The sequence below is a fragment of the Leptonotus elevatus genome, chromosome 1 (genome assembly GCF_054856555.1).
Source record: "Leptonotus elevatus isolate MCC_2025b chromosome 1, RoL_Lele_1.0, whole genome shotgun sequence".
Taxonomy (NCBI): Eukaryota; Metazoa; Chordata; class Actinopteri; order Syngnathiformes; family Syngnathidae; genus Leptonotus; species Leptonotus elevatus.
This window is the reverse complement of record NC_141239.1, coordinates 1,630,572-1,655,800: the sequence shown is the minus strand read 5'-3', so window position 1 is coordinate 1,655,800 and position 25,229 is coordinate 1,630,572. Positions and strand designations below refer to the sequence as shown.

The 25,229-nt window shown below is 41.5% G+C and overlaps 2 protein-coding genes across 4 annotated transcripts; one reads left to right on the top strand and one right to left on the bottom strand.

Moving 5' to 3' along the window:
* Positions 1-82: 82 nt before the first annotated feature.
* Positions 83-13,320, bottom strand: LOC147180282 (voltage-dependent calcium channel beta subunit-associated regulatory protein-like). 3 transcript variants are annotated; one of them, XM_086087654.1, is made up of 11 exons: positions 13,153-13,320; positions 12,894-13,024; positions 9,694-9,765; positions 7,173-7,321; positions 5,553-5,614; positions 5,309-5,471; positions 5,009-5,189; positions 4,668-4,781; positions 4,389-4,587; positions 4,097-4,298; positions 83-3,976 (listed from the first exon to the last, which is right to left on the bottom strand). In XM_086087654.1, the coding sequence occupies exons 3-11, from the start codon at positions 9,739-9,741 to the stop codon at positions 2,218-2,220; spliced, it is 2,877 nt and encodes a 958-aa protein (XP_085943780.1). In that variant the 5' UTR covers positions 9,742-9,765; positions 12,894-13,024; positions 13,153-13,320; the 3' UTR covers positions 83-2,217. The 3 variants fall into 3 exon arrangements, with proteins under 3 accessions (XP_085943780.1, XP_085943795.1, XP_085943788.1); XM_086087669.1 differs by having other exon boundaries at positions 7,173-7,318; XM_086087662.1 differs by lacking the exon at positions 13,153-13,320 and having other exon boundaries at positions 12,894-13,112.
* Positions 13,321-17,410: 4,090 nt separating this feature from the next.
* Positions 17,411-23,707, top strand: LOC147180281 (midnolin-B-like). The gene is made up of 7 exons (XM_086080930.1): positions 17,411-17,875; positions 18,807-18,900; positions 18,978-19,037; positions 20,040-20,480; positions 20,561-20,660; positions 22,575-22,772; positions 23,159-23,707. Exons 1-7 carry the CDS (start codon positions 17,730-17,732, stop codon positions 23,326-23,328), a joined length of 1,209 nt encoding a protein of 402 aa, XP_085937056.1. The 5' UTR covers positions 17,411-17,729; the 3' UTR covers positions 23,329-23,707.
* Positions 23,708-25,229: the final 1,522 nt, after the last annotated feature.

The window sequence follows — 25,229 nt, the reverse complement described above, 5'->3', positions numbered from 1 at the left end:
TAATATTGCGTGAGTGGAATATGAGTTAAGTAGCTAAATCCAGCCCTTTTTATCCATCTCAGCGGGCGGCCATTTTGCCACTTGCTGTTGACTGAAGAGGACGTCCCAGTTGCGACGGCCAATCACAGCTCACCTGTTTTCTGAAGCTGAGCTGTGATTGGTTGTTACCTGAGCCCTGAGCAACTGTGATGTCATCTTCAGTCGACAGCACGTGGCAAAATGGCCGCCCCCTGAGATGGATAAAAAGGGCTGGATTTTGCTTCATAAATGATATTCCACAAATGTAATATTAATCCGAATGTCATTTTGAGACTCGTGAGGTCCACTATTAAATGTTATTGTCAAGAAAATGTTTAAGGTTGATGTTCCTTTTTAACATTCATTTATTAGTAAAATAATTATATGTACATTTAGGACATCTTTTTTATTTAAATAATTAATTGTAATTAAATTACATACTGAACAGATTTTTTTTTTATGAGAATGAATTATTACTAAAATGAAATATTTGACATTCACATTTGAACCTTGTTTAATTTCACATAGGAACAATTTGTCCACTTTAAAAATCAAAGGTGGCCTTTGAGCACCAGTTCGAGATTGTGCAGGTGTACCTAATGGTTTGACCCGTAATGGTAATGGAAAAAAGTCCACGGTACAATGGGGCTCAATTGTTTTGGTCTTGCTCCGCATAGAGGTTCCTGCCAATATTAAAAAATAAATAAATAAATTTAAAAAAAAGAAAATCCAACTGAATTCCCTTCATTGTGCAAAAATCCCTCTGAGGTGCAAACACTGGCTGCGTTTGAAAGCACCTCGTTGCCAAATTCTCCTATCATGCAAACTAAAACAAGAAGGACACTTGCGGAGGATATGGTTGTTCATGATAGAAATCGGTGACATGGATGTCGCTTTTCAACAAAGTGCTTTTTTGTTTTTGAAGTTGAAAACTGTACAGTTTTTCACTTACACGTCGTTTCGGACACACAGTCGTAATAGTAGTAATAGTAGCATGCGGTAAACTCACAACTTGTTTCAAAATTTTCCTAAAGATGCTAAGTTCAGTTATCGTGTGCAATATGTTGAGCAGGGTGAAAAAGGGGGCGTCGCATGTCACAGCACATGGCATCACAGTGGCGATTTAAGGTCTGAGAGGGAAACGCGGGCGGCGGATTGGCCCATCGGGAAGGTTATTACGTCATATGTTAGCATTAAGCTAATGGATTCGTGTTTGATACGTTTGTATGCTTTTGGTTTGAATATTGTGCTGAAGGTTTTACAGTCAATTTCAACTGGGAGTGACAAAGCTGTGCCTCTTCTTTAGAGAACTGTATTTTTAAAAGCGTTTTATTTTTTTATTTTTTTATTGGTTTATGTCAGGGTGACCAGACGTCCTGTTTAATCGCGACAGTCCTGTTTTTTTAGCTTTGTGTCCGGACTCCCGGCGGATTTCGCCAGCCTCATTGTTTTGTACCACTTTTACGCAGGTCCCGTCCCGGCGTCCTGTTTTTTTTTCCAGTCCAGTCAGCAAACCAACTGTATGTCAATCGCACAGTTGTCATAGCGATTCGTACAATGATAAACCAATTAAAAAGTCATTAAACTCTTAGATTCCTTCCTATTTGCGCTCTCATTCTCATCCGCATCTAATCGCTAGCAGGCATGTTTTCGTCAAACCGAGAGCTACTTCCTGCTTCCTTGTCTAAGAATCACGGGAAAGTAGTCCTACGAGCCTAATGCCGCGGTCGCCGGTCAGATCCAATGTAAGCTGAGCTTTTGTGGCGGAGTATTTCCAATTTTACAATGTGCAACTGGCGCCATGTGACCGGCACAGAAATCTTCAATAGCTGCCGGGACCGAGCAAATTAAGATTGGATAATAGTGAGTGCATTAGCATTAGCATTAGCTAAAGTAATAATAACACGTTCACCAGATGGACTAGTGATTACATTTGTTGTAAGTAGTTCCCAGTGAGAATTTATTGTTTGTGATTTTAAGCAAAATTTTAGCGTCCCGGTTTTTTATTTTGAAAATCTGTCCCAGTTTATGTCTTTCATAGTACATTTAAATGTGATACTATAAAACACTTATTGCTGTGGGGTCCGGAACATATCATTTGCGATAAATTGGGGTTCACTGTATTTGTTGATGCGCCACGTCAAGACTAATTTCCTAAAATTTTCATTTATGAAAATCTGTGTTACAAGAATGATGGCGTTACTTGGGGCTGTGGTCAGGCGAGGCGGCGTAAGAGGCAGCGAGCACGCTCTGGTTTCCTCCCTGGCCGAGCTCGGGCCCGCGCAGGCCGCCGTAGAGCCGCTCTTCCACCGCCGCCGCCAGTTTGTCCGCCAGGCTGCAGGAGGGGCTGCTGTTGTTGTTCCTGTTGTCAACTCGAGGGTCCATGCAGCGCGCGGGCCCGGCGGCGGGCCGCTGGCCGCTTGTGCTTTTTGCGCGGGAAGAAGTTTGCGGGCTGCCGCCCTGGCCGCTCGCAGTCACGTCGGTTCGAATCGCTGAGGCGCCTCCGTCGGCGGATGCGACCTCTGCGCTCTCGTTGGCTGCCTCCTCGCAGGCCGCAATCTCGCTGGCTTCTTCATCTGCCGCGCTGGCGATGCGCGACAGCGTGCTGTGGTACCGGGTGTCCAGAGGGTAACTGGCGCTGTCGCCTCTCGGCAGCGGAGTGAAGCGCTGCCTCTCCAGAGACGGCGAGTAGCGGCCGCCGGCCCCCGATCCGGGGTCGCTGTATTGCTTGTGTCTCTGCCACTGCTTGCGCAGGTGCACTCTGGAGCGATGCCTGCTTCGAAAAGGCGAGTCCGGCTGGTCGAACCTCGGGTCGTGTCGGAGGAACTCGTTGAAAAGGGCGTCCGTCTTCTCGTCGATGCTGTAGTCGCGGCGGTGCAGACGAGGCCGGTGAGGACTGGAGGGCTGCGAGGGCTGCGAGGTCGGCTTCAGCAGCTGGGACGATATGTGCGACAGAGCTTCTTGCTTCTGAGGATGAAGTGGTTTGACGAGGGGATGTGGTTCTTGGAGCGAGAGACTACCCTTGAGTTTCTCCTCTGTGCTTTCGGTTAAATCGTCTTCGAGCTCTTCCAGGAACAACCTGGTGTCTGTGCTCTCGCACACGGAACCTTTTCTCCCTGAGCTTGTGAAGAACAACCTCCTCTCCGAGGCCGTCTTCCCGCGAGGGGCTGCAGGCGTCCCGAAAATGCGCATCTCCTCAGGCCCCTTGGACGGCGTTTCAATCGAGGCGTAGCCGCTATCCATCTGAAGAAGCTTGCGGTTACCCGCCTCCCCTTCGCCGTCAACTCCGTTCCCCGTCTCGCTGGCCCCACCCGATGCCCCTCTGATGCCGCCCTCCATCGCCTCGCCTTCCGCTTCGGGCTCATCGTCCAGGTCTTGGGACAAGCGGCTGTCCAGCTGCCCGGTCCGGGCTCCGGCACAGCCCGGTGACGAGACGCTTTCGGCATCGCTGCGGATGGACTCCCGGTCGGTGCTGCTCTGGTCCGAGGAGGCATATTGCTCCAGGGAGGCTCGCAAGCTCCAGATGTCCCTGTAGAGAGACGGTTGAGCCTCCAAGGTCTCCTGCCGAAACCCGAATGAAAGAGAAGAACCGGAATCTGCCCTTGGTCTACTATCAACTCCGAACAGCGCTTCTTCTTCTTCATCTGCATCCATCTCACAGTTTTGCCTCAGATCCGATGTTGCACCGTCTGGAGTTATCCTGGGCGAGTCTTCAAATTGAACAACTTTGACTTCCTGCTGTGGCTGGAACAAGTCGTCCTCCTGTAGAGGATCAGTGTCAAGCCTACCACTGTCTGTCCTTGTGACTGCATCTGGTTTTAATCCTGCTTCTACTCCTGATTGGCTGCCAGAGATGCTCTCTTGTCTCTGGTTGGAGCAATCATCTCTTTGCCAAGGTGGTTCTTCTCCCCTGCTGCTGCGATCACTGACCTCCACCACCACCGCCTCCGGATTTAACCTGAACACCGTGAGAACAAGTTTGTTTAATCAAGAACAACTACTTAATTCCGACATGAGACTTTTGACTTGCCCGTATGTGACTTCCTCAACCTCTGCTGTGTTGTATGAACAAAATTACCTGCGGAAGAAGACCGAGGCGTTGTGACCCACGGAAGGTTGAGACAGAGACTCGGCAGACAGAGACTGGAGGCCGCTGGTCTGACTTGGAGTTTGAGGGAAAGACTCCGTTCCACCATTTCGGAGAGAAGAGTCGTCCTCTGTATGGTCGGTGGTTTCACTTGCAGCTCTCTGTCTCTGGAAGGGTCTTCTCTTCGGGGATCCTGGTAGACCATCCCATGAAACGATACATGACTACTTTTTTAAAATGCTTACTCCGGAGACCACTTTAATGGTAACACTTCCTCACAAACCTTTGGCATCGAGACTGGTGGCCCGGTGGCTCCTATCGAACTTCCATCGCTTGAAATAGGGCGCAGCTCCCTCCAGACTGGTGTGGCGCCGCAATTTTGTCAAGAACTGTAAAACTGAAGTCTGGCCGGAGGCATGGGTGGTCTCGCCCCGTATCGTGTGTTCGCTCTGAGCTTCAATTCTGCCTCCAAGAGCCTCCAACTGAGCGGCGCAATGAAGAGAAAGAAAGTTTGCTAATTGATGCTAGTTGACTCTCAGTGACTGGTAATGACGACGCTCACCGTCAGAGAGCCTCGTCTGTGAATCTGGTCCAGGACGATGGAGTGATGTGTGTCTCCTGGCAGACCTCTGCTAAGGCTTTGACCCAACCAGTCAGACACTCGTCTCTCAGTCGGCTGGGAGAGAAAGAGTACATATTCATGCAAATCCTGTATCGCAACAAGTGACCCATTTGAGTTTGCTCCGAGTTTCTCCGGTTTCCACGTCTCAGAAAATTGCATGTTAGCGGATTGACTTTGAGTGAGAGGTGACGGGGGTACACCCAGGATAGGTCGCACGTCGATCGGTTAGGGCTTGTTCATCTGAAATTCAGCAAAATTAAAGTGCGATGGATCCCAATTACCTGGTAGATGGTGAGGGGAAGTTTGGGATTCGGCGCTTGACTAATGTTGACAGAACTGCTCTCAGTTGAGTCACACTCCATGATGGTGAGGATCTTCAGGTCACATGGGGCCGGCGACAGGTGGAGGTGAGTCAGCCGAGCTTTTTTCAGGTGGTGAAAATCCCCCTCGGTCAGAGTGTATCTGAAAATGTGAAGCCAAATCATCTGAGATCAATGATTCCAAACAAATTAGCCAATTTTAATCAGAGATGATTTTAGATGTCCCACATATTGTCCGAAATGAGTGTATTTGGATCGCACCTGCGTCCTTTGTCCTCCGTCATCCTCTCCTGTTCGTACAGAGCGGACTCGGTGAAGGAGACTCTGCGAGCCGTCAGCCCGGCGGAAACGAACCTCTCGGGCTCGCCGTCGTGGCAGCTGCAAGCCGAGAGAGCGTCCGTTTCATCCAGTCGGATGGTGATCTCTGAGTGACGCAATCGGAGGGAAGAAGAGTGATGACACGTGAGCGAGGGTATGTGGAAATCGCGACTGCGTGACCTCTGACCTTGGGTGGGCTGAGAATCGTCAACGTAAGTCGTGTTTGTCTTCTCGGGGTCATCACTCGCTCTGGGAAGGAAACGAATACTTCGTCACCACATGCTGGAGCGTGTTGCTTTGTTTTCCGTTGCGGTGTTGTCAATGTCCAATGAAAAGCACGGGTTTGGTGAATTGTGTGTTTTTTATTCCATTTAGTGGAAGAGCATTTAAGTCTTGAAAAAATGCATCATTGACGTATATAGCCGTCGATGGCAGTGAATGAGTTAATTGTTCTGCTTGTCATTTTCCGCTGCTGGCATAGATAGATGGAAGAAGACGCATAATAATGTGGGATTTTTCATTATAGTTCTTAAATTCAGTTACTTTTAATTCGTTTTTAGAGCAGGTTAGTTAGTTAGTTTAGTTGGGGTTTTTTCTCCAAAATGCTTCAATTTAGTTTTATTTATATTAGGGATGGATGAGTACCAATACCGGTATTGGGCTAATACTGGCCTTATTTCAAGGTGTCGGGTACTTGTGAAGAAACAAAACGTAGCCCCTTCAGACTCGCATTTTTCTGCTGGGCAAAATTTATTTTTTTGCTGATTTTGACTCTTTTCCCACATAAGAACAACATGGACATTGGGGGGGGGGGGGGTTAACACAAATTGTGATTGGTTAGTTAAGATTCAATCATGAAGCGGAAGTGTTGACATCATCCGAATTATGCGTTTTATTAATTTAGACACGCGAACGTGTCATGTCCACTGGACCATCGATGAGTCTGAAGGGGTTGGCTAAGGCAAAGAAAATTGAAGTTTGATCCATTGGACCATTATCTGTCATTATGTTCATTAAAATATTATTTATCATAAGTTTTGGTGGGATCGATATTAATGAGAGAGAGAGAGAGAGAGAGAGAGAGAGAGAGAGAAAATATATTCGTATGGTATCCCGAGGTTTTTTTTGTTTTTGTTTTAGTATTTGTTTTAATCTTTTTTATTTTTAATATATGAAGAATTTGTCCAGTGCAAGACCAAAAAAAAAAAAAGTCACTAAATATTGTGTAATGTAATAAATTACAATCCCCAAACAACTGTTCAAACTTCCTTCCGTAAAGTAGCAAATATAAATACATTTAAAATGAAACCCAAAAGCTCATATGAGATATTAATTTTATAAAGATGAAAATGAAGAGCATTGTTGCTATAATGATCGTTAGTTTTATAAACAAAATTGTAGTTTCAGTTCTCTTCTTCTTCTTTTTTTTAAGCACTCGTTTTCATTTCTGGTCACAAAATTTAATATTTTATTCAATTTTTGTTCATTTTTTTTGTTAGTTTTCATGAACTAAAATAAAATATAAAATTAACATTGTCTCAATCTGTGAATTGATAAGGAATACAAGTTGCTGAGAAGCTGTTATTTTTTTTAAGATTCAGTATTGTTCATTCGGCAATCTTACCGATTTTTATTATTATTATTTTTTTTTGAGTAGCTGTTCTAATCATTTCCCTCTCAGTGTTTGCCTAATTCATTGCCTTTGGCGGATACATTGAAGAGTTAAAAAAAAGTCCCAATGGACAAGAGAGCATCGTGTCATTTTGCTGGTATTTTCCTGCCTAAAGTGCAAACGTGGCGAACCCACCTGGAGTAGCGCCTCCCGCCCTGGCAGCAGCGGTGGCAGAAGAGCAGCAGCAGGGAGAGCAGCACCAGCATCCCCCCGGCGAAAACGCTCAGCAACACCAAAAGCAGTACATAATTTTCCACCTGGCCCGCCGACAGAGGCACATCCTGCTGGGAGAAACCGGCAGCACTACTTTTATTCGTCAGCGACTGCACGCGAGTGCTTCCACTTGATGCTGTGCTCGGATGAAGACCTTCTATTTTGTAATTGGCATATTTGATTTTTTTTTTTTTAAATACATTTTAAAGCCCATAGCAAAAATAGCAAAAATTCTAATATAATATGTATTTAAAAAAAATTATGATTGCCTACAAATGCCACAAAATGGTGTTGAATGAAGCTCCTCAATTCACTTCCTTTGTAACAAGATGCTACCAGATGGCGCCAAAGTGATACTTTTTAATTTCCTGAGACAAAAATGGTAAATAGGAGGATAGAGCTTTAAAAAATAAATAAATAAAAACATTGCATATTCAATTTCAATGTTGATGGGGGTGAAAAATCACAATCAGATAATTTTTCAAAATGGCACGCTTTGTTTTTTTTGGACTGCATTACTCAAACCGCAACAGTCCCCCCCGCGCTCGGAATCTCTTTGTGTCAATAGTGGGTCGGCTCAACGCCACATTATTCAATAAGGATTAGAATGAACAGTGAGGAGTTGCTCGCCGGTCGCGGTGATTTTTATCCCCCCAGGCCGACTGGCACGTACAAAGAGACGGCGCTCGTTCGTCTCCGATGAATACGTGTCGGCTGAGCGAGCCCGCGGACGCTAATCGAAACGTCAGCCAGAGCCTTAATTCCATTTCCGAGCGCTTTTCAACGAGCGGGGAAATGAGGCCTCGCAAGGCTAAAAATGGAAACTGAGGAGGAGGATGCATCGTAGGACCCGCATGAGCAATTCCCGCAGCGGCGGCGAGCTCAGCCAACGTCCTGCATCTGTTGTGATGTCGCGTTCCCCAGAGGCCGCAAGTGAACCGGTTTACCGTACTGGGGAAGTACAACTCGGAGATTTATGTCTTGCCATGTTTAAAGAACCACAATAGAAGATATACGAAATAAATACGCGTACGACAAGCTGACTACGAGGTTGGCTATTGATCATACAGTGATAGAATTCATAGTGACCTAAAGATTTGCTTAAAGTAGTAGCCAAAGCCTCATGGTTATCCAATAGACCTCATCAAATGTAGTGATAATAACAATTATAACTAGATCATATTTTTGGGTAGAAATTGCATTCGAATGCTTAAATGCTGAATTAAAGCTAGCTAGAAACCCTGCCACAGTTTGGCTTTAGCCCCAGGAGCTAGCTAGACAGCTAGCTATGTAGCTAACATCGCGGGCTAAAGCCAAACTGTGGCAGGGTTTTGTTAAGTTATTAACATTGTTTTTCAGTTTTAATTTATATTTTAGCCGTTTTGGATTTATGTTAACTCAGTATGGCTCAATGAATAGAATTGTATTCTTATCTGTCTCACTTTCATGAGAGAAGAAGGGCAACAAGTTCTTCCACTGCTATCTTGAAGGGAGTTTAGTCTAGTACCGGTCTCTGTCGGAAGAGGGGAGGCACAGGCTGATTATTGTTTTTCTCTAATCTGATTTATACCTATGGGAACTTGCTGATGGGAACAGAAGGGGGGATTTTCTTGTATTCACTGAGTTGTAAACAAATGTACTGTGGGCTGATGGGAGGAGACTTTTCGTATTCACCCACTTTTCAATAAATAATGATGTGCCGGAGTAGAGAGGACACACAATCTGAACAGAACACGGTTTGAGTGTCGTCAGTTTTTGTCATCAGAAGCTTCTGTTTTAATGATACCTTTGCAAAGGGACTTCTTCACCAGAATCTCACCATTCAGTTAATTGAACACGCAAAGAGTAGAATATAAATATTGTCTACTCTAACAGTTTCTAGCTAGCTAGCTAGCTAGCTAGAATCAGAGGTGGCAAGTTTAGGTCCAGAAAGTAAAATCTTACTTTTTGGCTTTTATGTTGATATTTTAAAAACATTTTGTGGTAGGAATGAGTTGAACAGTTTGAATCGGTTAAAAAATAGAAGTAATTAAAAAATATGAAGTTTGGGCTTTAAAAAAAGTAGTAGTATGGATAAGTTGATTAGTCTGAATCAGTCAAAAGTGTGGAATTAGAGAGGGGGGGGGGGATTACATGATATGGGTTTTATTTTGAAATGTATAATAATGATAATATAAAATAGCACTCTATAAAATTGTACTTAAAGGCACTTCATTAAATTGAGTATAAAGAACTAAACAATTTTGTGCCTCAATTCATTGCGATTGTGCAGCTCCATTTGCTGTGCACGCCTCGACCACCCGGGGGCAGTATAATACAGACATACACATGGAGATGTTCACAATAACATTTGTCTCTTTGCAGCGGATCAAGAATATATTTAATGTCTGCAATAACAACCAAGCAAAAAAACATGTGGCGTTTGAGTGTGCGCGTCACTCACAGTCGAGTTCTCCGTCAGACTTGTCAGAGCGGGCGAATCATTGCTCATGGTCCAGGCGAGCGTGAGCCAAGCCTGCATAAGAAGACCACCAAAGTTCAGACAACGGCCGACAACAAGCAATCTCAGGTGTCGTCATGGCGTTCATGACGTCATAGGGACACATCGGCAGGTGCTCAGATGTCAAATGATTGGTTTGGAAATGATCGGCGTGTACGAGCAGCAGTGACATGTTGTGACAGGCGGCGCAATTAATTGCTCTTCCACTAGATGGCAGAAGGTCAAGTGTCGCTGCGCATCCGCCAGTTTCAGTCATAGAACAAGATGAGAGCTAAACAAACGTAAATGTTACGCGGACATCGTTACTTCAAAATACATCTCGATATCGTATATAAATCGAATGTATCCAAGGCCCGTCCGATACCTAATGCAGAGATGAGCAACAACTATTTTTTTAACTCATTCACTGCCATTGACGGCTATAGACGTCAAAAATTCATTTGAACTATTCATATTAGTTAAAAACGTGTTTCCCACTTTTGTTAACAAGAGTATGAAAACCTAAAGAAAAAAATTATAGTACATTTAGAACAGATATAAAATGTGTGCTTAATCGTGAGTTAACTAGTGAAGTCGTGATTAATTACAATTGAAAATTTTAATGGCTTCAGGCCCCTAATTTTTAATAATCTTTTCGGGGGGGGGGGGGTTCACACACACAAAAAAAAAAATCTAGGTTTTCATACTGCAAGGGGAAAAAAATTACTAATAGAAATAGTTCAAATGGATTTTTGACGTTCATAGACGTCAATGGCAGTGAATGAGTTAAAAACAATAAATAATAAATTTTCACGAAAAATGGGGGCGTTTGGGGGTCCAGGGGAAAAACGGGAAAAATCCTAAATTTAAATAAATAAATACCCGACGACCGGGTATGCTAATCTGGGGATGGCAAATATGCAGGGCTTGACTGTAGCTTTAAGATGTAATATCACAAATCACCACTAGATGGTCGACATGTCTTAGTTATCCATGCATCCATTTTTCTTTTACAGAAACGTGCTATTCGTGTCGTTTGCGGTTGTGGATACAGAGACGACACTTATTCATTATTTACGCAACTAAAATCTTTCAAATGAATTGATGGAGTTTAACCACCTAAAATTACTAAAAGGTCCACTTTTGGAATATATTGGTTATAAATATATCCATTTGCGTGCAGCATAACAGCTAAATGCTGACTCACCATGCTTGCTTTGAACTCTGCACTCCATTAATTGACCCTGCTGACCTCAGAGCCCGACTGGTTTTATAATAGGTGGCGGCTTCTCTGCATGTGCATTTTATCCAGAAAATATTGAACAAAAGTCAAATTTTTGGTCGGCTGTAGATTTGTGATTGCTTAGGGTGGCCATCACCCAAGCAGATGTTACCAGCGAATACAGGATGATTGGATTACAACCATTTTTAGGTGATTATGTCAACGCCGCCTGATCCAAATCCCCGGCACGGGCGGCGATAAACGAACGGCCCCGGGGCAATTATCGCAAGGACGGATTTTTGTGTTTTTCTGCAAAGCTGTTATCTCTGATTACCGCCATTGCCAGCCCAACAAATAATTACAATAAAAGGCTTTCCAGCAAACGCATCGGGACGCATCCACATGCATGATTAGGGGATTAAGACCTCCCCTACTTCCTGAAAAAAATGTCATCGCTAATGGATTTGCGTCAGACTTTCAATTTTGAGAATGTACGTTATGGAAACAAAAAACAAAACAAATGATGATTTGGTGAAAGATCTGTCCATCGAACCTTTTTATGTTTCTGTGACTGTGAGGCAGGATGAGGCAGAAGCACTCGCAACGCAACGTTATAGTCCAAACACACACACATCAGCTAACTGCTGCACATTCTCCAGTCATGTGACTCAGACCATATTTTATGTAATATCTCGTACATAGTGTGGTGGACGAAGACACACGCACACACAAAATTGACGACACACTACTGGTTTAGGTCTCTTCGTGGAAGTAGGATTTTTGAAAGAATACAAATATAATTTTCACGGGGAAAAAACATCCGATTTTTTTTTTAAGAAAAGGGGTTTAAAAAAAAAGAAGAAAAAATGTGTTTTCAAGAGAAAGTTTTTTTTTCTTCAAAAAGTCTGAATTTTGTGTGTTGTATTTTGAGGGCAAAAAAAGTACATTAAAAAGATTTTTTGTAGAATATTTGGAGGGGAAGCCAAATAGGAAATCTGAAGAGAATAAAGTAAAAATGTCCAAATTAAAAGGAAAAAATGTTTTACGGGAAAAAAATCATATTTGACATGAATAATAATTAATTATTTTAAAAAAATGTTACGTTTGTGTGAAAGTCATATTTTAAACAAATAAATAAATAAAAATACTAATCAAGAAAAAGTAATTTTATGGGGGGAAAAGTTTAACTTTTCAAAAAATTAAGGGAATTAGTAGAAAAAAGTCCATTTGTTGAAGAAAAAATGTGATTCTGTATAATTTTTATGGGAAATTTGTTACTTTTTTCAAGAAAAAAAATGCCTTTGGCTTAAAGTTAGAATGTTGTCTTTTGTTGGATTTTTCAGAGGAAAAGTGTGGATTTGTTTTAAGAAAAAAAATGCATTCACCTTGCAAGGATAAAATCATGTTGTTTTTTCAACAGGAAAAAAATTTTTGTTGAATATTTTTGTGGAATAGAGAACTCCCCACCCCCCAAAAAGGGGGGAATATACAGTATATCGTTTTTTTTTAAGCATCAGTAAGGTTAAGTCATAATTTCTTAAAAAAAAAAAAGTTGTTTATATTTCAAAATAGGTAGTCTATTTGGTGGAGATTATTATTATTGTTTTGTTTTTTAAGTATCTTTTGTTCACCCATCTATTTCTATTTGACCGGCAGACTGATGGCAGAAAGTGTAATTATCCCATAAAAGTCGTGCATTCTCATTATAATGATCATTTCATTATATGCACTTTTTTGTGCCATTTTTGTTTGTTGGTGTCTATAAATAAGTGTCTTGTCATCAATGAAGCTTGGCAGACACTCTGGTGATGTTTGCAGCAGTTGTGCATTAAGTGGGTCGGGTGGGTGCAAACACGCACGCGCACGCGCGCACACGCACGGTCACTTTTGACAAAATGCATCTGGTGTCTTCGCGAGTGTGTTCATGTGTGTTGCATCTTACGTTCTAAACAGAAGGTGCAGAAGTCCGCCGGGCTGTGACTACACGGAGACCCTCGCCATCCTCATCCTCATCCTCATCTTCATCCTCATCCACTCTCCCGCGTCCCACGTGCCCCGCTGGTCCCAGCCCGCCTGCGTGGGAACAAATCACGGCCAGCGCGATCATCCACCACTGCACGGCCGCCAAACATCTTCTTGCGTAATCACACCATATAGTATCACGTCATCATCATCATCATCATCATCATCGTCATCATCACCTCGCCTGCGTGCGCGCCAAACGGTGGTGGTCGTGGTGGTGGGGGTCCTCCTCGGTAAACTCGGGGCTGATCCACGAGGACTCACCGAGCCGAAGGTTCCGGTCCAGCCTGCCCCGCGTCTGCATCCTTGAATCAGGGGCAGCTCGGAGTTATGAATGAAAAGCGCTCGCCATTGGACACGCCCACACGGCCCGCCCGTCCCTGCTTCCGACGCACCACGTGACCGGCCCTGACGAGCCTGCTGCTGCTGCTGTTGATGATGATGACGATGATGACGATGATGACGATGATGCGAGATGGCGGAGACTCCCAATGCAACCCCCCCCCCCCCATCCCCTCCATTCACAGTTTGCTGCCATCTATTCATCGTCTAAATCGATTAGTGGCCTCTCGAAGGAGCTGTAATTGATTCAGTGCTGTCTTTAAATGCATTTATTTATTTATTTATTTATTTATTTGACGTCTACTTGTTTTTCATCAATCATTCATTCATTCATTCATTCATTCATTCATTCATTAGCGCGATGAACGTCATCATCGTGTATCTAAGACGTTCTTGTAGTTTGGCATTGCACCACACGGTGGCAGCATTGCGCCGTCAGCAGTCAGCCACAGTCTCCATTTGGGTCCGCTCGGCAAACATTTCAATTTGGGGTCCATTATTATTGATTATAAGTATTGATTATTCATTGCAACAAAAAAAAAGTATACTGTACAGTAATTAATAAAAAAAATAATAATATTTATTTATTCGTTTATTTGTTTATTTTTGTATTTGTTTGTTTATTTATTTGTTTGTTTTTTTCTATTTGTTTATTATATCAGATTCGAGCCCGTATTTTTGAAGTATTTCTCGACAACATGTGTTGATTATATACAATCACAAATCAAACTCCTTTTGTAAGAACGATCGACTAAAACTGCTTGAGATTGTTGTTCCATTTTTGCATTTCTTCCGTGCAATTTTTGTTGGCCCTGAGAATTTTTCCAGCTCTGAGGTTCGACATGCCAGAAGATTTGGCACATCTGGGGGGGGGGGGGGGGGAACCGATGGCATGCAGCCCAAAGGAGAAGAGAAACACACTGTCCGTGTATGTGTGTGTGTGTGTCTTTGCCCCACTCGCTCTGACGTCAGAGTTGCGCGCGTGCACGCTCCGGAGAGCAGGACATCCTGTGGAATTGTTTTTAGCGAGACCTTGAGAATGTAAAACAGCTCAGCGCTCGCTTCTCACAAAAGCGACCTGTGTGCTGTGCACATTTGCGTGCGTGCGTGCGTGCGTGCGTGTGCTCTGCCCGCATCATCAAAACGTCACAGTCGCAAAGGGGCATTCACGATCATGCAACGCGCCTTTTGATTGCGAATTGATGTGGATGTGAACAATAAGAAGGGGTAGGTAGGCGATATTGGCGCGAGGGAAGATGTGACGCAGACCGGAAATCGCGGGGGTGTGAGGGGGGGGGGGGGTGCGGGGGCGTGCCTATTTTTAGCCCCAGCGAGGAGCCGCGGCCGCACGCGTCTTCGTCGCATTTGTATTCCCCTGGCAGGCCGCGCGCATCACGTGACAGGGTGCAGCCCCCGAGGCCCCGGGGCTGCGTGCGCACCAGAGATGCGACGTGAATTGCTAAAGAGGCAGCAGGGAAGGCGACAGAGGCGTTTTGCACAATCCAAACAATAAGAACTGTTCTCGCTGTCTTTAACAATCAAGTGAAATGTCAACACTCTCGTGTTGCCAGTGCAGCGCGGTGACGTCACCCGCATGGAATAAATCATGGTTTTGGTTTTCTTGCAAGGACACCATGCACACTCCGAGGTCATATTGCGATTTTATAACTTACCCCGACTCGTGTTGACAATGCCAATCAGATGTCAGAGTCTATAATCTGCCCGGAGACTTTCAGAATCAAAAATGCTGGCAGGTAAATTAACTGTATGAACAATGCTAGCTAGCATGGTGGCTAATTGGTTAGCATGTACTGGATACTGGATTGGCACATGTTCGCCTGTGTGGATTCTTTGGAAGTGCCATCCGTCATAACAACCACTTTTCCAAGTCATCATATATATATCCACCTTTTTGGGGGGCACACATTTAACTCATTCACTGCCATTGACGGCTAAAGACGTCAAAAATGCATTTGAACTATTTCTATTAGTTTACCATTTTTTCCCACTTTTGTTGACAAGAGTATGAAAACATAGAATTTTTTTATTGTATTAGAACAAATTTGTGATTAATTGCGATTAAAAATTGTAATCGCCTGGCGCCCCTAATTTGTAATAATATTTTCTAAAAATAAATATTAAAAATAACAAATAAATGTTTAAAAAAAATGAAAAGATTATTAAAAATTAAGGGCATCAGGTGATTAAAATTTGTAATTGTAATTAATCGCATGACTTCACGAGTTAACTCACGATTAATCACAAATGTTATATCTGTTCTCAATGTACAAAAAAATTTGAGGTTTTCATACTCTTGTTAACAAAAATGGAAAAAAATTGTTAAACTAATAGAAATAGTTTAAATTATTTTTTAAAAAGTCTATAGCTGTCAATGGCTAATAACTCCTCATGCACTTCAAACGAACTGTCAACAGTTCGTGTGGAGAAAGAAAGAAAAATGCTGTTGTTTGTGTACTTTTGAGATAAGAGTTGTAGTGGCAAAATAAGTTTTGTTAATGCTGAGAATTTCCTATTATACCAGAAAAACACTTTTTTTTTAGGCTTATAAGGCGAGAAGCCAAGACACGCGCTCTCTTCTTCTCTGATGCACAACTACAGTCTTGGGGTTGGAGGCGCTGGTGAGCAATGTCTGTCATCTAGTGATGAACACTGATATTACACCTTAAAACTGATCGGCTGTCGTAAACATTTTTATTTTCTAAAATTAAAGGTGCTGAATGCAAAAAATTCCATTTGGAATCGCTACTGCCACCTGTGGCCGAAAACGAAACTGCACACAACATTTTTTTATTTTTTTATTGAAACTCTTCTTTTTAACATTCACAGTATTAGAAAATCAGACAATAATTCAACATAAAACAAGAAACCCCCAAAATGAAACAATAAAAGATAAAGAAAATAACCTAAAGACTGACATAATACAATTTTTAATTAAGGTCAACTATAGATAACTCACTAAGGATTTCCGTCAGGATGTACTTTTCTTAACTCAGCACTTCTTCACGTACACAACGCGCACATGACAGAGGGCGGGAAATTCAAACCCGAATCCAGTTTGGAAACTATTGGCCACCAGCTTGCAGGTGAACACATTGTAAACAGCTAAGGTGTTAATCTACTAATTAGAACATTTTTCAGGCATAAATTGTCAAAAAAAAAGGTTGCTTTTTTGTAATTGTAAAGATATTTTTAGGCAAATTGTTGCAAAGAGCAGCTTTAGTGTGGGCCTGCTGCCAGTTGCCCATCTTTGCTCAACTTTGACCCTGATGAGGATAAACTGTGTCATTGGATGGAACATTAATTTACGATCGTTTTTACATATATGTATATATTATATTTGCTTCTTCTTTTTTTTTTATCCATGGAACTTGATGCAAGTTTATGCTATGGAAACACTTTTTGGGGGAGGGGGGATCCAGTTTTTTGATTAGGTGATAAAACAAAAAACACAAAAGCAAAATCTGGTTTAGAATGGAATGGGGTCAACGAAAATAGTATCTTAATTGATTTAAAAAATATATATTTTATTATATATTGCTGGTGTCGGGCCAAACCCTTGTACTTCCAAAATGGTCCCGTTTCGGGAGACCCCATTAAGGGCAAGGCTGTTCAACCATTAACGTTGCATCAGCCATTTTCAACACTTTAGATAATGCAATAATTCGGAAAAATGACACCCACACATGTGGACTGAACAAAAGTATATATATGTATAAAATTGTTATTATATATATACATTTTTTAGGGAAGGGGGGGTATTTGCTTAATTTTGATTTATGAGATTTCGGCGCCAGTGATATATTTTATTCTATTTTAAATCGGGGGGAAAGAAAAAAAATGTTGTGGGGAAAGAAGATTTTTTTTTATGGACTTATTGACGTAATATTATTATATAATTATACTGTTCAACTGTATAATGCTTGTGTTTGTGTTTTTTTATTACCGTCAAAGCAAAGGCTGTACTTGTTTACTTGACTTGACGAATGAACAACTGAAGGACTAAAGTGGGCGGTACCTTATTCGAAAGAAGCTCCTTTTTAATTGGGCGACGCTTTCTGACTTTCTGATTGGCTGCGAGTTTGTATGGGCGGGGCTTACTCAACACGATCTCCTGTTGTAGTAAAGCGGTTGCAGACAAGACACTTGCAATGATGACGATTTTTTTTTTGCGGTAGCTTCAGCTTTCTCTCCCACAACGTCAAGTGCTTTAACAGCTCGTTGACTTCTTTGAAACCCTAGTCGTCGAACAGTTTGACGATTAATACACTCACATAACGTCATAGAGACGCCGCCCCTCTTTTTAAACTGGGCATTTCAATTGTATTCTCTCTCCCTGGATCGTGTACCTTTTACAAGGTCGGTCGGTCGGTCGGTCGGTCGGTCGGGCTCCACAATGCGTCTGATCGTCGGCTGCAGCTCCATCGGCGGCCCGCTGGAGCTGGTCGTCCCCAAAGGAGAGACCGTGGACGGGCTGAGGACGCGCCTCGCCCGCCAACTGAACGTGCACAAGGACCGAATCGTTCTCCTGCACAAAGACAGGTCAGCCTCCGACACGTTTCTTATTCGGTGCACCAGCGGTGGCAAGTAACGAAGTACTGCAGTATTTCATTACAATTTATCCCCCCCCCCCCAGCTATAAGGCCCTATGTGTGTTTTGAGTATTATATGTGTCGGATGACTTGTTATTAACAAAGTGCAAGGTTTGTAATTGCCTGTAGAAGCCACAAGATGGCAGTAATTGACTATTTTTTTTGTCGAACGGAAGTTCCTCAATTCACTTTTAAAGAGTTAGATGATGGAATAAAAGCAAAGTAGTTGAGTTATTTTTTTCTGTGAGTACTCTGGGATATATATATATATATATACATATATATATATAAAATTTACAAATCACAAATATGCAGTCTCCCTGCATATTTGTGATTATGTATGTACTGTATTTTAAAGTTTAATATTTATTTTTTTGACTGCCTACTTTTGAAAACAAATCTGCTCATCACGTTCTCAAAAATAGGCTCGTTACATCGTTTTGACCTTTGCAGATGTCAACTGCGTAATGGACATAAAACAGAGCGGCAAAGTCACTTGCAGTTGAAATCTTGATTGATTGCGACCTTGGAGTCATTGAAAGGTGGAAAAACAAAAGCAAAACAGGGATAGCAGCGACATGGGAGGAATGTGACCGAGGGAGCATTAACGTTTTAACAACAACGATTCAACAGATTTCATCCAATGGATAACGTTCATTTTTTGCTATGTTAGCGAAGCTAAAGCGACACGTTTCGATGGGCTACAAGCCCAATGTTAGCTAGCTCTTGACTATGAAAGTAGAAAGTTATCAAAACAATTATTATAAATACTTGACATTAAGAATTAATTTTTACTTTTGCACTTTTACTAGAATCTTTTTTTTTTTTCTTGTTCCTCCTCATTCGAAGAGTATTAAATGTGTCCCGTTGCGTTGTGATAGGCAATTGGCTGCAGGGCAACTCGTGGAGCATGGCGTCGCAGATGGCAGCAGATTAACCCTACAGGTGCCAGGAGGAGTCAAATCTGGTTTGTTGGTAAGTTTAAAAAAAAAACACACACACAGAGAGAACATGACCACACATTTTTTTGGTGACATCATATCCGCCCATAGTGTTCCAGTGCCAGAGCCGAGAAGATGGTGGAAGTTTTGGAAAGATTAACGGAATGTGAGGTAAAAGTACATCTATTGTGTTAATGTGAATGTATATTCAACATTATGAAACCATAAACATTTCTTGACTATATGTTGTAATGTGACCTCACTAGCCTTTTAACATGACATTCTGATTTGTGGAATATGAGTTATGAAGCAAAATCCAGCCGTTTTTTTCATCCATTTCATGGGACGGCCATTTTGCCACTTGCTGTCGACTGAAGATGACATCACAGTTACTCAGGCTACGCTGTGATTGGTTGTTACCTGAGCAGCTGTGATGTCATTTTCACTCGACAATTAGTGGCAAAATGGCTGCCTTCTGATATTGATAAAAACTGCTGGATTTTGCTGCTCAACTCATATTCCACTAACGCAATATTAACCAGAATATCGTATTTAGACTAGTGGGGCTGTATGGAACATATTATTCTTAAAAAAAATTTGGGGGAAGTTGACTTTCCCTTTAACTCATTCACTGCCATTGACGGCTATAGACGTAAAAAGTTCATTTGAACAATTTCTATTAGTTTCACATTTTTTGGAGTGTGACAACCTAGATTTTTTTTATTGTATATTTAGAACAGATATAAAAAATTTGAATAATCGTGAGTTAAGCATTGAAGTCATGCAATTAATTACAATAAAAAAATGTAATCGTCTGACGCCCCTAATTTATTTTCTTTTTTTTTATATTGTAATTAATCACATGACTTTCACTAGTTAACTCAAGATTAATCACACATTTTATATCTGTTCTAATTGTACAATATTTTTTTCCCCTGGTTTTCATACTCTTGTCAACAAAAGTGGAAAAAAAAGTGAAACTAATAGAAATAGTTCAAATGAATTGTTGACGTCTATAGCCGTCAATGGCAGTGAATGAGTTAAGAATGCAGACGTTTGATGCTTGTCTAAAAAAAAATAATAAAAAAAATCCATTCCATATTTAGTTGTAAGCTTCTGGCTCCAAATCCTGTGACAACTTTTGAATTATTTTGTTTCCCGGCAATCATGCAGATGAGCGACTTCCTGTCCGGGCGTTCACCTTTGGCCATCCAACTGGGAATGGGCGTCCACACAATGCACGTGCAGCTCCAGCTGTCTGCCCAGGAAGTGGCCAAGCTGCAGCTGGACAAATCCTCAGGACTTGTCAGCAGCCCACCCCCGAAGGTCAACACGGGCCAGCCCGCTTCCAGCTGCGCCCCCACCGGCACGCCGCCAGCTTCTTCCCCCCCGTTTACACGCTCTGCCGGCTCGGTGCAATCTGACCCCCGACCTGTGTCTTCTGTGGACCGCCGCCGCCGCCGCCGCGTGACTTCTCATCTCTCTCGTCCTCACGTCACTCCTTCAACGCCTTCCTTCCACGCCGCTTGCCCGCGACCTGCCACCGCAGCGGTTTGTTTCAATGACTCCGCCGCTGCACCTCCGAGTCCGATACCCGCCTCCACCTTCAGAGAGGTCGGCCCTTTTGGATCCGATACATTATGCCCCGGAACGAAAGACATTGTTTATAACCTGGTCTTTTTGATATTTGGCAGGCTTTTCGCTCCTCCGCTGTCGAACCAATCAAGCAACCAGGTGCAGTCATAGAAAGTTTTGTTCGCCACTCTCAAGGGGTGTTCTCCGGAACGTTCTCTGGTGAGTCCTGATTGATGAAGAATCAGCGGATATCATCTTAACATCAACTATTTATATTATTTAGAAATATTTACCTCTAAATCCCATATGAAAGTTTCAACTTGTTTAGTAGAGGAGACTCCTTTGCAGTAGGGTTGAAAAAAGTGATTCTCCAATCTCATTAAAAAATAATAGCTGAAGTCCCTTTAGAGTGAAAATAAATGTCCTTGAAATTTGGAGAGAACAACACAACCCTGCCAAAATGTTTAATGATTAACAAAATCACTTAGTATATAAAAAAGGTAATAATGTTATTATTTATATTTGTATTATATCTAATATGGGTGTCAGGCAATTCCGTTTTTTAATCATGATTAATCGCATGACTTTATAGTTAACTCATGATTAATCGCAAATTTTAAATGTGTTCTAAATGCACAATAAAATATTTTTTTCTAAGTCTTAATACTCTTGTTGACATAAAAGTGGAAAAAAGTGTTCACTGCCATAAATTCATTTAAAAATGTTCTAAATGTACAATAACAAAAATTCTAGGTTTTCATACTCTTATTAACAAAAGCGGGGGGGGGGGGTAATGTTAAACTAATAGAAATAGTTTAAATTAATTTGACGTTTATAGCCGTCAATGGCAGTGAATGGATAAAAAGGAAAAGAAAAGATTATTAAAAATTTGGGGCGTCAGGCGATTAAAATTTGTAGTCATAATTAATTGTATGACTTCACATCACAAATGTTATATCTGTTCTAAATGTACACAAAAAAAATCTAGGTTTTCATACTCTTGTTAACAAAAGTGGAAACAAATGTGAAACTAATAGAAATAGTTCAAATGAATTTTTGACGTCTATAGCCATCAATGGCAGTGAATGAGTTAATAAGAATATGGCTGCATATTTTGGTCATTGATACAGTAATTTCATAATAATTCATAAAATGTCATTAAAAATAAAAATACGTACTGTACTGTAAAAAACAAGTGATATTGAGTTGTGTTGAGGTTATTTTTCTGCCACTTAGATGGCATAATTGCATTTGTAAGACGGTGACAGCTCAGTGAATTTTTCTTTTCATGTTAAAAAAGCTATCTAATCTTTAACTTGTGAAATTCTGCACATTTTAAAAATTGTAAAATACAACTTGACCCCAGTCTCCACAAATACATGCTTTATTATTACATGTATTATTGCTAAATGTTGACGTGGACGTGTCTGCTGCGTTCAGTACAGGCCTTCCAGGTAAGGGAATTGGTGTTAAAAAAATTAGTCCTTTTAAAGGAACTTTAAATGAACTCAAAATGAACGCACTAATTTTGACAGCACTAATATTTATATATAACATTTTAATAGTATTATTAATATAGAAATAATTAATATTTAACCATCCATCCATTTTCGTAAACCGCTTTAATAATATTTATATATAGTAAAATTTTATTACAAAGTATAGAATAATATAAATATAATATTTTGAAATAAATAAATGTAACCATGTAAAACATCCACATCGGGTCATCTCGTGGCTTTCCATGCTACGATGAGCGGTGCTAGCTGACGAGCTAGCTGACGAGCTAGCTGACGAGCTAGCTGACGAGCTAGCTGACGAGCCAGCTGACGAGCTAGCTGACGAGCTAACAGGCTTCTATTACTTGTCTCGGCCAGTGGGAGTTTAAATAATGACACATTGTACATTGTGCCATTCACGAAACATTTTCAGAATGTTGGCATAGCTAGCTAGCTAGTGATTATATGTAAGTAACTAGCAATTGTGCCAGATAACCACTGATGTGACAAAGGTGCTCAAGTGATTATATGAGGAGGAAGGCCATTTTAGCTACGCCCCCCCCCCCCAAAATATCAGGAAACAGTCAAGTCATGACATCACGTTAAATGGAATCTCATGTGAATTCCCCGACAGGTACTCTGGCGCCGTGCAGTCGTAGCGGCGCTAGCCGCCGCGGCCGCGGTATCGCCATTATTCTGCAGATCCTCGATGACCTCCTCGGAGCTGCCTCGCACCACCAGGGGGCTCCCGCTTCCCTTCGTCCGGCTTCCGACACTCCAGCACAGGAGCCCAGCCGCAAACAAAGGGCCGAGCCCGTCAGTGAAGCTTCAGGTGAGCAATTAAGTCACATTGTGGCTTAATGAGCAGTTTGTAAGCACGACACGAGCAGTCGGTGTGCAGACGTGTTTTGCTTTTTGAACTTGACTTTTTAACCATTTTTGCTCTGACCAATCAAAGGACAGACAAATTATTATGTTATTTTAGGCCATTTTGCTGGCTGGAATCTGATTAGATAAAAAAAAAAATAATAATGTATTAGTATATATTAGTAATATATTAGTACTGGAAGCAGTGCAGCCAAGATAAACTATGAAATGAAGAGAAAATAAATTTAGGAGTAAATGATCACAATTTCATGGACCAAGTATCATTTTGGTTGTAAATAAGCATAAATTAGAAAGTGTGAAGTGAATGTCCTTTTCTTCTCTTGTCCACAGCTGAAGAGGCTCGCCAATTCCACACAAACTCCCAAGAGAATCAAACGTTGCACTGCAAGCTAAAGCACTTGCGGTCTTTAATGGATCAGCGGCGTCGTCGCAGGCAAACTCGCCGAAGTTCCCAATTTTCGCAAGCAGCTCACCCGTACCGGCGGCACCATCGGCCCTAATCCGGAATGGCAGTGGGGCCGGCGGAGTGGACTTTTAAGTTCCTGTGAGCGTCATCGCTTGTGCACATGCTACTGTTTTATTGATTATGAAAAGAAATGACTGACCAAACACGATTTGGGTGATTTCATTCCAACATATCCTCTTTGCTTATTCATGACTGAAAATAATAGATTGCATTATACTTATTTCCAATATAATTAGGGTAAACCAAAAAAAAAAAAGTCTCCCCCCCTGCTCATCAGAAAGTGATTCTGAAATATATCCGGAGCGGCCAGTAGATGGCAGTGTTTACATTATCATAAATTGTGTTGCTTAGAGATCGTCAGTATTTGTATTTTTTACAAGATCACCCAATAAACCCAACTAAGTGTGAACTGACATGACACGCAATTTTGATTGTATTTTCTGAATCCATACAGCATCATCTCTATGCAAAGTCTGTTCATTAGCAACGATAGCACACAGTACAGACAACGCGTTCTCTCGCCATCCACGTTGTTGCTCAAATGTGAACAGGGCAGACTCTAGTAGCCAATTTCATTAAAAACAAGCCAAGAAATGTCTCAATATTTTTTTGGGGAGAACAACACAACCCTGCCAAAATGTTTAATGATTAACAAAATCACCAAGTATATAAAAAAGGTAATAATGTTATTATTTATATTTGTATTATTATATCTAATATGGGTGTCAGGCAATTCCATTTTTTAATCATGATTAATCGCATGACTTTATAGTTAACTCATGATTAATCGCAAATTTTAAATGTGTTCTAAATGCACAATAAAATATTTTTTTATAGTTTAACTCATTCACTGCCATAAATTCATTTAAAAATGTTCTAAATGTACAATAACAAAAATTCTAGGTTCTAATTCTAATTTTTTGCGGCGACAGGCAAAGTGTAGCCTAGCAATGCATTGACAAAAAAAAAAATTGACACTTGCATTCACACCTATGAATTTGATTCTTGGATGGACCTATCATGCATGTTTTTTTTTTTTAAATAAAGGAGAAAATCCACGCAAGCACAGGGACAATAATGCAGACTACACAAGAAGGCCAGAGCCGAATTTCGAACCCAGACCTTCAAAACATTTGAGGCAGATGTGCTAACCACTCTACCACTGTGCTGCCATGCGCCATCTCCATATCGTGTTTACATGTTGGAACGGCTCGATGTGAAATGTAATTTGATCCAACTTGACAACATTCTACTGACAGTCCACTTGTGGCACACGCTGGATCACACGGAAGACTACTTTCTCAGAATGTGTTTACGAAGTCTCTCGGGCTAAAATTAGCATTAGAAAGCAGTCCTGCAAGAGGGCATGATAAAATGTCGCTCGACTTGACTGAGCTTGAACGACATACTTATGGCCTGACGATCAGTGTTGTTGCGTATTGCTGACGATATCAAGTTGCAGTGTCTGATTTGGTTTCTGTGTGTGTACGTCCCTAAATGTTCTCCAGCGGGAACAACTGTTTACAGTCAAATCTAATCAGTGCGGGTCTTATCTTGCACTCTTCCAAGCACAGGAAACCCAAAATGAGTTGCATTTCCTTGATGGGGGGAGGTTTGACTTTGCAATGTTTTCATGCCTTTTTACAAGTCAACTTGCTTGTTTGCTACCCTCGCAGCGACGTTAATAACACAAATGAGCTCAACGCTAAACAAAAACATCACAAATGTATAAATGATGTGTGGTAGTGGAAGAGCATTTCATTGTCCTGCCTGCTGCCACGTTGTTGCTGGCATAGATAGATGAACAAAGACACATTATTTGTACTAAATATAATGTTTAAAAAAAAAAATCAATTCGGTTAATTTGGTTGTGATTTTTATGCTGAGCATGCCTTTACATCTTGAGAAGACCGGAGTGAGGGTTATGCATTCCCG